Genomic DNA, 13,166 nt, shown 5'->3' on the forward strand with positions numbered 1-13,166 from the left:
CCATTTGCAAAAGTTTTCAAGTTCCTTCACATTTTTCCTTTCAAAATTACCTAACTTTGACAAGGTGTATCTCCCTCAATTTTTGAGGTATGGAGGTGTTCTTGGACTTTTTAGAAACCTTGGAGAGTCCTCTAACCAATGTCTTTGGTTCCATGTCAAAATCATTTTTCATTCTCATTTTATGACCTTTTGAAGAAAGTGTCTTTTTGTTGACTTTTGAGAAGGACCTATAAGGTATGAGGCTATAATTCTTAAACCATTGACCTGTGAGCTTTGATTCTTGGACCATTGGATAGAGGAGTGACTTCCCTTCAAAATGAGCTTTGGTGGGAATTTTTCTGATGAAGTATGAATTTTTGGTGAATTTTCAAAGTTTGGTTGACTTTTTCAGTTCATGCCAAAAATAGTAACTCTTGACTTTTGACTTCTCTGATCTTTCCTTGCATCATCATGATCAACCCTTGATCAAATGATGGTTTTAGGGTTATGAGGATGTTGTTGACCTAATATCTTGAGTTTTGACTGTATTTTGACTTGAAATGACTTTTTTGCCCTTGAAGGTCGACTGTTGAAACTTTATATGGAGATACTTTGGGATGTTAGTGACCCTATGGAACCACCTAGAGCCATTGATTCAATGATTTTCCTCTGAATTATTCAAACCCTAGTTTAGAACTTCTGTGTGGGAGACTGTGTTTTGGAGCTTTGTCTTTTGATTTGGTTTTGTGTATGAAAAATAGCATGGGCAAATTTTGGGGTATGACATCAAGCATCTGATGCAGGTGGAAAAGCAGACTTTCCTCCTGAAGCACCTCAAGTTCATGACTAATGGTCGGACTCTTTCCAGCCACATACACCGATGAGCAAAAGCATCTTCCACTAAGATTCGAGCGGGAGAATCACATATCTACGCCTGCATTAGGGTATGTGCAAAGAGTAACCAATCCAACAGGGGCCATGTGGTATGAACCTCCACAATAGTTGGAGCATTGGTATCACTCGCCAAAATAGGCATGACATGAAAGGTCTTTTTATCTTTTGCATTGCTTTATAACATTTCACTTTGTCTACAAGCCAATAATGGATAGGTCAGAAAGTGAAATACATAAAAGCTATTAAAGAAATAAAAATAGGTGATTCCACATGCTACTTGCCAAAAAAGATATGAATAACATAGTTTGAGTCGAGATCTACCAGCAAGTGTGTCTCTATGTACCGCTTCCTTTGCTTCTTCACCTCACATCAGAAGGGACCACGCCATCTATGTAACCAATACCCTCTAGGAAAGTACAAATTATAATTTCAGGTAAATCATTTCTTGAGATAGATTGTCTATTTTATAAACATAAGATCTGGAATTCGCCAAGAAATGGCTTTGAAACCAGAACTTCTCTGAACATTGGTATGGTGACTCAGACTCTATGGTACATATGTTGGTATGAGTCACCTCATTGAGGGGAGTAACCTAAAATTATCGATCTTTGAAGTTTTCACACTCTTTAAGTATACCTTATACATCTTTGTACACTACATGTGAGATATTAGACCTTGACCCATGTCGAATCACCAGAGCTATGTTGGGCCTTAAAGAGATGTAAAAAGAGAGGCGTGGTTGGCACACCTTTCTTGTATTCGCACCAATATTGAATGACCTTGATGTAGGCCTAACTCACGGGATGTAGTTGTAAATGGGCGATTATTAAATGATTAAAAACATCGACCTCAAAATTATTGAAAAGAAGTTAAAATCTTATCAAAAGAAATAAGCATTCATGAAGGGGAATTGACACACCCGTCGTATTTGTTGCAAAACCTCTTATATTTTTTCTTGGACATCAAAGTTTCCATGCTCTATAGAGTTTTGATTTTGTTGTTTGTCCCATTTATTATCATTTATCATTTATATCTTTTGTAATTGGGTCTCCTCCAATTTAGATCTTTGAGCATATCTTAGAGTTGGTTGCAATGTGTTGAATCGTGTTTTTGCATGCATAAATGAAACCCTTAGTTAAAAGTCGACACAATATGGTTCAAGTTAACTTAGTTAATTATTTTGTTCAATAAATGCATGAATGAATGGTTATTATCATACTAAATTTGTACTCAATATTACATTTCAATTTACATTAAAAATCAGTTTTTAGAAGTGTGATTCGAATCAAGGTTGGGCATGATTTGAATCAAACGTGAATGTGAAAATTTAGATTTTGAATATGCCAGCTTGATTCAAATCACAAAATATGTAATTTGAGTAATGACATTGTTGACTAGAATCACATAAAGCTTGACTCGAATCATGACATTGTTAACTCGAATCACAAGAAGCTTGACTCGAATCATGACATTGTTGACTCGAATCACAGAAAGCTTGACTCGAATCAAATGTGCAGAATTTGCTTTTTAATTTCTTGATTCAAATCATTTCTCTCATTTGACTCAAATCATACCCAATGATTCAGTGTTAGATACTATGTACAAGCCAAAAAGGATTCGGATCGAAGACATTTATTTTGAGCATTATTCAAACAGTGATTGTACTAAATAACTTTGTGTATTTTGTCAAAATCATATTGAAAGAACAAACCAATTTCAAATGGGCAAGATTAATTGCAAAGCGAGAATGAATTCGCTGAACTAGTATAAAAAACAGAGTTTGATGTATCTTGGTCCTCCCTCACCGATGAGTTATCCCTTGTGACCTTCGAAACTTCAGATTGAATGTCTTCCATTATAAGGAATCATGTTAACACACGAAATAAGTGAAAACAACTAGCGAATTCAAAGCCAAGCCTATAGTGTTCCTGCTAAAATGTACATAAAATAAGCCACTAAATAGTAAATACAACAACAATCTCCTCTGTCAAGCCTCGTAACCTTCTTCCACACAAAACCCTAATAAAGAAAGTAAGATTGAAAGAAAGGGAAAATTAGGCGTTACATTAAAAGAAATAAATTTCAAAGATTCACGCAATTAAAGAAAGGGCACAGAATAGTCAGGGATGGAAACTTGTACGAGAAAGCTAGCAGCAATGAAATAAATCACAAATGAAGAAAAAGAAGAATGTTCTCAAACCCAGAAACAGCGAAAAAAGAGAATATTAGAAGTCCAAGAACTTCTTATATAATTTTTAACAACGAGGAACCATGTGATCTACCACATTGGGAAGTGCAATCGCACTTCCAACAGTCAATATCTCGTCAAGAACCACTCATAGTACTTGAGTATCCTAGGACATAAAGACCTCTGTACGGTCAAACATAGGGACATGCATCAGGACTTCCATGCGAAACATTGTTGATAAAAAGATATACATTTAATGCATATGTTCCGTGCTAATGATATCCCATCAAGACTTTTCACCTACTTATGCTAAACATTCGAACTAAAGTTGTACATTACAAAGCCTTTACTTTACATGGTAAGCATAAGAGCTAGGGGCAACTGTCTTGGGGTATCCGCAAGGCCTATAGCAAAAGTCTCAATAGATAACCTCCACCAGAAAAGCAGACAAAATAGGTAGATCTTCGCTCAGACAATATCACACTTCAGCGCGTGAATCACCGTTCAATTCAATCATACAGCTATACACACAATGCGTCGCACCTCATGTGAACAGTTTCAACTGCTCCTAGTATATAAGTTTAAAGCGTGTCATTTCAAGTATTAAAATCCGTTCTCACTCTCACATTACTTCTCATTCTCTCATTCATTTGGATGTTGGAGTGTTAACCTTGCAGGTCAACTCCCTCTCAGCCACACCAGAAACTTACTCCACCGATCCAATATCTCATTTCACTATTTCATCGAACATTTTAATTCTCTAAGAAAACAGATTCTAAGTGCAATATCAGTTTTATGATTGGCTAAATAAACATTTTGTTGTCTCAGTTATATTATATAAGTTTAATAATACTTGTGTTAAGTTGTATTTTGGTTAAAGTACCCTTTCTATCCCCTTAATAATATATTTTCTTATAAAATAAATATAAATTATATATTATATGGGAGAATTTTGTGGATAAAATTTGTGTGTTTTTTCATGAATATATTATAAACTATTTTTTTCAGTAATAAAATATTTTTGGATTCAATTGTTCTCTTGATTTTGTTTGGGAGTTTAGCAAAGAGGGGAAGAGAAGGTTTTTAGAATGCAGTAATAAATGTTTATTATCAATATATTTTTAATTTTTAAAATATTATAATAATATAAATCATAATTAAAATTTTATGTAAGTCTTTCTAAATCTTACAAATCATGCATTTTTCTAGTACAATTTTTGAGTTTTCTAAATTATGAACTTTTGTATTTTGAATGAAATTAAATCTTTAAAATCATCTCACCTAAATCTCGTAATTTATTTTACTTCATTCTTCCTTCTTCTTTTTCTTTCAAATCTCTCTCCTCTCATCTCCTCTTTAATCCAATTTTTATTGAAAATAAAATAAAAGGTGACAACTTATCTATAAAAAAAACTAAATACTTTATCTCCAATCAATAATTAATTAATAGTACCATTTATTTTACCATATTTAATTATTTATCCATAAGTTAAATATTACCATAGAGGTATTCTTTCTTCTTCTTCCAACCTTCTTTGTGCTTTTTGTAATGCTCGTCCCGAATCTCTTTGTCACTCTTTCTTGGATTGTCAAAAAGTCGAAGGGATTTGGAAGGATATTGTCGGATGGTTGGGTTTGCCTCATGTCATTAATGTGGGATTTGAAGAAAGTTTTCTCTCTTGGCGTGATTCGTGTCGCTATTTGAAATTCAAAAGAGGTAAGGAGGGATGTGCTTGGCTAGCCGTTTTATGGTCTCTTTAGATTTGTAGGAACGATATTTTTTTCAAGGATGGCGAGTGGAATGCTAGAGATGTTTCTTGGAATTGCAAAACTTTGCTTTGGAGGTGGTCCTATATAGGGAAAATTACTCATTCCGATTATAATTTCTATGATTTTAACAAAAACCCTTTGCTATACTTATCTTAGAATCTATTTGATGTGTAATTTTCTTTTTTGTGACTTGAGTTTCGGCCATCTTTTATAATTGTATTTTAAACTTTTGTTCTTTCTCATTACAACTTGATTAAAAAAAAAAATTCTATCAAACTTTTTGTGGTGGAGAGTCACAATACTATTCTTTTCACTAGATGATAAATTTATCAAGGAAAAAAAGTGACCAATCCACTGTTGGTATACATCTAATAAGGACGAAAACAATTAACACTCCCTTGACCTTTCTGCACCTCTATGGAAAACGTGCTCTTCCATGTCCTTTTTCTTTTGTGGACTATATTTTTTTTGTTCTATGATATTATAAATTTTTTTTTTCTTTCTTATAAATGTTTTACCTTTGGTACATATGAATTTAAGTTAGATACCGGTACCTTTAGTATAATTTATATTAAAATTTTAATTTATTTTTAAAATAAAATAAAATAAAAAAGTGAATTGGTTGAATCATAATATTTGATTGACTAAGGATATCCAATTAAATTCAATGGTACCGGAATGTTTACCTTATTAAAATGTGTTAACTATGATATTATTCTTGAATTTTCAAATGGCATTTTTCCATTTATTTCGGTTTCTTTCACATGTTTATTTTCCGTGGTATCAATTACACATGTTATCTTGCAGATTTTCTCCCATAACCCTCTCCTTGACTATTACTCCAACTCTTCAAAGTTATATATATATATATATATATATATATATATATATATATATATATATATATATATATATATATATATATATATATATATATATATCCTCTTTCAATCAAACATATAAACAATCCAATTTCTCTATTCTTTTTCCCTTGTTTAATTTTCAATCATGGATCCTAAACCTGATAAATTTTCTGCTACCAATTTTCTATTCTTGCAACACAAAAATATTGGGTTCTTTCAACTATTTCAGGCCTATTTTGGTACTAAGCCGTTACACACACAAAACTTTATCCAAAGCCATGATGTTGTTGAAGATGAATACCAGTGTCTCGTATTTTTATCGATATTGTTACAAAAGTTGCTGCATTTGGGTTACTATCCATTGAGATTTCTCGGTGGAACCATTGAGATATTTTTGAATGTTACATGCGGCAATTGTAACATATTCGAGATTATATGGAACTTTCTCCAAGGTTTTATAATTTTTTTTGTTGTTATTGATGTTATTATTGAGAAAATAACAATTAATAAAAGTGTTTAGTATTTGATGTTTATATATTGTGAATAGGTAAGGAGCTGGTGGATGCAAATCGTGCAGATTTTGTGTCAATTATTGGTCATATAGACAAGAGAGTGGACTTGGACAAAAACATCAAACGTGATGACCCTAAATATAATGCTGCTTTGTCCATGATGGCTTCTAAAGTGTCTTATGAGAATGAAGCTTTTATACGAGAAACTGTTGAAAAACACTGGAAGGTATAGAGGTTTTGCGACTCAAAACAGCCTTAAACTTTTGAATAAATATATATATATATATATATATATATATATATATATATATATATATATATATATATATATATATATATATATATATATATATATATATATATATATATATATATATATATACACTTTTGCCTTTTTCAATTAAGCTTTCATATATAATTAGTAGTTATATTTAAAGATAATTAATTGTTTAGAGGTATGTATCTTAATTAATGTTAAATTTTATGCCCTCTTGTATAGATGGAAGTTGCGGCAATTGGTAACTACTGGAATGGTAAGAGCAAAAACTTTAACTTTTCTTTTAATGTCAAATACGAGTATATGACGAAGCACTTTTTAATCTATACAAGAAGATAGAAAATAACTAGTAAATCTTAGAATAATAATACAAGGAGAAATCATTTCACGTTAGATATGAATATCCTGACTTGAACATTTATAAGTGGATAAGTGGTGCGTCTCTTATAAAGGTGTCTAGTCCAACATTAAATATCAATAAAAATTTTCCGACAGTAAAAAAAAATAAGAGACCCAAACTAACAAAATAGTCCTAGGAGCAAAGAAAAATGGTTAAATATGTTTTTAGTCCCCATAAAATTAATCAAAATGGGTTTTAGTCCCTACAAAAAAATTATTGACTTTTAGTCCTTATAAAATTACTTTTGCACTCAGTTTTAGTCCCTGTAGAGGGACCAAAAGTGAGTGCAAAAGTAATTTTATAGGGACTAAAAGTCAATATATTTTTTATAGAGACTAAAAGTCAAAATTAAGATATTTATAGGGACCAAAAACATATTTAACCCAAAAGAAAAATGCACTTATCTTCCCATTCCTATATCATAGTATTCATACGTTTAAAATAAAATATTATGGAATTTCCAAAGAGGCCAATCAACTCAATGTCAAATCATAGATAAATCACCCCTAATTCTATCTATCTCACCATAAAAAAATAACCAACTCTCTAATCCTATCTATCTCACCCCAAAAAATAACCAATTCGAAAAGTTCTCGACGAATAAATATACTTCATCTTAACCAACTAAAAGCTATATACCACAGAGAAGTCGTCAAGTTACAAATAACGAGAAAATAAGAAACTGACTCAATTAACCCCTACACGAAGCGCACAAAAGACCCTCAAGATCGACTATAATATATTCCTCTTGAAAAGGTTAAAACTCTAGTGAAAATCATTCACGCAAAATCTTCCAAAATAACATTATAACTTTAGAAGGAGTCTAACTACTCTAGATGAGTCGTAAAGTCATATCCACTCTAGAAGGAAATGAGGTAGAAGGAAGATTCTTCTTCCAGAGCATAGTATTAGTTGGCGCAACTGAAAAACACCATCTCTAGCATGCCCCCCCACCAAATATCAGCATCCTGAGATGATGCCACATCCTGAATAAGGAGGAGCATATTGGAGAATATCTAACGCTCATAGACAAAGAGAGATATCCTTCATTGAAGGTCATAAACAAACACTCTCTCCACCTAAATCATCATTTTAGTGATATAACTACCAAGCTGGCTAGAGATACTAAAAGGCCTAAGTAATAAAACACGGGGTCAAGGACCACCAACCAACGAAAACTTATACTTATTCTCTTATTAATATGACAATTGGAATCATATTTATCATGTATCAAAAAAAATATTTTTTTAATGACATGTAATATATATTAATAAGAGTAGACAACAAAAATTCCAAGAAAGTATAAAGAACGGGAGATGGCCACGGGCACAAAGGGTACCATGTCAATTCTGCCTTAAATTCAAAACAATAAGAGTAGAAGAAAACCAACAAAAATAAATAAAAAACCATACAAAAATCATCCATCAAAAGTGTAAAAGTCACAACCACGTCCACCACACAGCTCTAAGAAAAATAAGCAAGATCTCTGCACCAATAAACCATCATCAACCGAAATAGAGTCCTCCGAAAAGACCTCAAAAACACTCTACCATGAGAACTAGTTAGAGACTCTCAAGCTGATATTGTCTTAAGTAGAGAATATGATTTTAAAGCCATCCAAAGAAAGTAAAAGAATTGACTTCTACCTTACCAATATACTATTTCCAAGCAACAAAAGTTTTCATTTCTTTCACATTTTTCACATTAATAGATGTACATGTAAAAATAACATTGTTTGTGATTTCCAAATCAACCACATGACAAAATTTCTAATCATAGAAAGCCAATCTTTACTCCTAGACACCTCATCCAATAAAATGAATATCTCAATAAGAAACAAAATATCATATACCACAGTGACAAAACCACTTCACATGTCACAAACAAATGAGAAACAGACTCTACTTAATCTCGACAAAAACCACAAGAAACCTCTAAATAAACTATAGTCTCTAGTAGGGATCTTTTCTCGAAGGAGTTTTCAAGATGACACAATCACTTTAGCAGGAGTCCAACTAGCCTAAATCATGGGTTCAATAAAGTCCATGGTAGAATAAGGGGGAATAATGGCAAATTGGTCTCCAAAAGGGTATACTAAGCTAGTGCTAATGAATAAACATCACCCTTATCATGTTGCATCCACCCCTGGTCTTTATCCATTAAGAGGGTCGATCATCAAATATTCAGAAGGAGATTAACAACTAGCTTAAGCTCATAAGCAAACAAAGATCTTTTTCAGTGCAGATTCCAAGAAAAGAACCCTTACATCACAAACTAACTTCTCTGAAAAATAATTCTTATTTGTTAGAGATACTGAAGAGCCTAGGAAATCTAAGTATAAGGGGGATATTCCCTGCTTCGAAGGTCGTCCCTAAAAGAGGTAAGAGAGTTAGCTCTCACTTTATTCCTTAGGCTATCAACAAATCTACCAGATACATCGCACATTAAAAGACACATTTCCACCAAGTAAAAGCAAAACAAAAAATTTGAAGACCTACCACCCAAGAAGGAAAAAGAATATGAGCCCCATATCTAGAGGATATAATATGACACCAAAGACCAGACGCACCAAGTTCAACCTCCACTGCCATTTACCTAACAAGGATAAGTTCACCAAGTGAATGTCACGAACACCCACACCACCTCTCCTCTTAAGTTTACACGCATTAGACAACTTGATCCAAGAAATTGTATACTCACCCTTCACCCCACCCCACCCAAACCTTCTCTAGATCCTCACGATTCTCTTTGAACCCTTAATCAATATTCTAGAAAAAGACAAGAAAATGATATAGATAACATTTAAAACTAAATTTAGTAAAGTTACCTTTCCCTAAAAAAAACATACCTATGTATCCTTGAGAGTAGCCTCTTATAAATAATACTAACGAGTGATTCCTAAGTGTCCTCGAGTTGGGGATTCTACCCCAACGAGAAGACCAAGATACTTGAAGAAAAATGTCTCTTAGTTACAATGAAAATATCACTAACTTAATCCATAAAAACAGGATTCACATTGACCAAATGAGTTACTCTTAGCAAAGTTAATATGAAGCCTCGAGGAAAGCTCACACCTTTAAAGAATAACCTTAAAAATCTAAATATTCTAAACGGAGACATCAACCAAGATAAAATTGTCATCCGCATAATGAAGATTACATATATCAAAATTAGATGACCATATCCTAAATCTCGAAAAAGTGATTCAACTACACAACTTTGCTAAATAAACCATTGGGCCCTTTGACCACAAGAAAAAAAATAAACGGAGCTTAGGAATCTCTTTATTTCAACCCCCTTTGAATACTAATCTCTTGGGTTGGACAATCATTTTCCAAAACAACAATATTCCCATAAAACACGTAGGCACACATCCAAGAACTTGCTTATATTAAACCCAAATCTAAAAACTCTAAATAACATAATCCTACTCTTTCACAAAATTTCCCTTAAAAACTATACATGTTTATTGTTTTTCTTGGTAAAATCAACCAACAAGTCATTGACAAAACCACCTCCGGCAATCAACAACCTTCCAATGAGGAATGTCGATTGATTAGAGAGAGAAAAAGCTTATCTAAAACCTCATTTAGTATGACCACCAGAACTTTAGGGACAAGCCTGTATAGAGAATCTATCACAGAGGTAGGCTCAAAATTACTCAATTGGAAAGGAGACTCGACTTTAAGGATCGATCAAGGTAATAAAATAAGGGAAAAGCTAACATGTGCCCCAAGGGCACAAGTTAATGAGATATTTATAGAAATTTTTTCTTGGAACTTGTGCATTCAATGTATCGAAACTTTAAATACGACTTTATTGTATTTAATTATATTTAACTTTTTCTAATTATAGTATCCTTATAAAGGCACATGTTAGCATGACCCATAAAATAAAAGAGAAATTATGAGGTAGAGATACAAAGAGATGGAACTAATCAAATATAACACCCAACTCATATCATGGATCAAAAAAGTACTTATACATGTAATACAAATGTTTGAATTTATTTTCATATCTTTGATTACAATAACAAGATATTGCAATTAATGTATCTAAGATTATTATTTTAATGTATGTCATAGTATTTACTTATTTGAAGTGTTTATAGTCATAGATATAAGTTTTTTGAATACCTTAGTTTCACATTTTCATAATTTAATTTTAAAGAATTTTGAATATTTTTTGTTATGGTAAATCAACTATGCATATATTGTGTGTAATTTTTTAAAACTAAGGATATGGATTAGGGACTAGTAAGGTTGATCATCATATTATTAATACTTAAACTTTATAGATTATGAAGGAGAACCTTCAACTCAAGCTTTCATCCTCCTAGATAAAAGTGACAACCAAGACACCTACATTGTAACTTTCAGAGGAACCGAATTATTCGACGCTGATCAATGGTCTAGTGATTTCGATATCTCATGGTTGGAGTTTCCTTGTGTTGGAAAAACTCATGCTGGTTTCATGAAAGCACTAGGTTTACAAAAAAGCAACATGGGATGGCCTAAAGAAATTACTCCAAACCATAGCCATGCACCTGAAGCCTACTACTTCATTAGAGATTTCTTGAAGAAAAAGTTGGCAGGAAATGATAAAGCAAAGTTTATTGTGACTGGTCACAGTTTAGGTGGGGCTCTTGCCACTCTCTTTCCAGCAATATTGGTGTTCCATGATGAGACATTTCTTTTGGAGAGACTTGAAGGTGTTTATACATTTGGACAACCAAGAGTTGGAGATGGAGTATTTGCTAAGTACATGGATAAGAATTTAAAAGAAAATGGTGTTCAGTTTTATAGGATGGTTTATAGCTATGATATTGTTCCTAGGTTGCCTCCTGATCTCAATGACATCTTGTTTAGGCACTTTGGGACATGTCTTTATTTTGACAGAAGCTTTAATGGCAAGGTATGTCTTAGCAATTTATTTTGAGTAGTAGATAGGAGCTTTAGATGATAATAACTTTTTTTACATGAAACTTACAGAAAATGTTGGAGGAGCCAAACAAGAACTACTTCTCTTTGTCAGCAATAATTCCAATGACAACAAATGCTTTTTGTGAGCTTATGAGGAGCTTCACTATGGTGTCTAAATATGGATCTGAGTATGAAGAAGGATGGGTTTTAAGAGTTTTTCGACTTATAGGCTTAGTGATTCCTGGAGTATCTAATCACATTCCCCAAGATTATGTTAATTCTACTCGGTTGGGATCAATACTCTCGAAGGTGGATTGATACATATATTTTGTTGGTTGAGCTAAGAAAAGACTTGTGCTGCATATGCACGATAGCATGAAGTTAGTTATTGAATTAATGTAACAATATTAAGTCTAAAATATTTTTAAGTTTGTAATAAAATATGGATTCATTTCATTTACATTGTCTCTGCAATTTTTTATGTTGTTAGTAAAGAAATAGTCTTTAAATATATGATTATTCTTTTTACTTCTATCACAAATATTTATATAATTACACATTTTATTGATTCCCATCATCAATATTGTTAAAATCAAGTTTTAACTCGTTTGGTTTCACATTTTGGAGTATGTATTTCAAGTTAAATTCTTTGTAATTAAGGGTGAAAATAGTTTGGGCAAAGTTAGGCTTTACCAAATATAAATCTAATTTGCAAAAAATTTAAAGTTTAAGTTTGACATGCGATTTATTATAGGTTTATTTTTCAATATGAGTCTAACATTTTCGAATGTCTGATTGACTTATATTAGTCTATTTAAAAAGTTTATGTCATTTGAGCACAAAAATTTAATTAATGATTAGAAAATCAAAGTATAATAGAGACTAAATATTTATTTGCATCGACATATTTGAGTTTATATAGTAAGATAAGTTTTGTGATATTATTTGTTTAACAGAACTTATAAAAACTAACTTATGACATTATTCATAAGATTTTTTTAACCTATTTTTCACAAGTTCTTCAAGATAATTAAGTTTTACCTTTGTATTTTATAAAATAAAGTACAAAATCAATATAGGGTTAATAAATATGTTCATTTTTATTAAAATAGACCGGATTAATAGGTTTAAAATATTTTTTTATAGTCTATGGCCCGACCTATTTAAATAAATAAACTTATAAAAAACATGAGTTTTTTCTACTTAAAAAAAATCTGGTATGATATTGGTCTTTGTAGGTCTTAAGTCCATGTTAGTTGATTTGGTTTATTCTCATCCTCACTTATAATATCAAAGAACCCGAATCAAACACATATTAAACTCTAAATAAAAACAAAATTATATTTGAATCATAATCTATA

The 13,166-nt window shown here is 31.8% G+C and overlaps 1 protein-coding gene across 1 annotated transcript; it reads left to right on the forward strand.

Moving 5' to 3' along the window:
- The first annotated feature begins 5,778 nt into the window (after positions 1-5,778).
- On the forward strand, positions 5,779-12,261 carry LOC131661463 (triacylglycerol lipase OBL1-like). The gene is made up of 5 exons (XM_058931010.1): positions 5,779-6,146; positions 6,242-6,432; positions 6,706-6,739; positions 11,181-11,797; positions 11,875-12,261. Exons 1-5 carry the CDS (start codon positions 5,840-5,842, stop codon positions 12,121-12,123), a joined length of 1,398 nt encoding a protein of 465 aa, XP_058786993.1. The 5' UTR covers positions 5,779-5,839; the 3' UTR covers positions 12,124-12,261.
- Positions 12,262-13,166: the final 905 nt, after the last annotated feature.

Source organism: Vicia villosa, linkage group LG3 (genome assembly GCF_029867415.1).
Source record: "Vicia villosa cultivar HV-30 ecotype Madison, WI linkage group LG3, Vvil1.0, whole genome shotgun sequence".
NCBI classification, from domain to species: domain Eukaryota; kingdom Viridiplantae; phylum Streptophyta; class Magnoliopsida; order Fabales; family Fabaceae; genus Vicia; species Vicia villosa.

Coding starts and splice junctions, on each gene's coding strand:
- LOC131661463 (XM_058931010.1), top strand. CDS start 5,840: ATGGATCCTAAACCTGATAAATTTTCTGCTACCAATTTTCTATTCTTG. Junction 6,740..11,180: donor AATTGGTAACTACTGGAATG/GTAAGAGCAAAA, acceptor TAAACTTTATAG/ATTATGAAGGAGAACCTTCA. Junction 11,798..11,874: donor ACAGAAGCTTTAATGGCAAG/GTATGTCTTAGC, acceptor TGAAACTTACAG/AAAATGTTGGAGGAGCCAAA.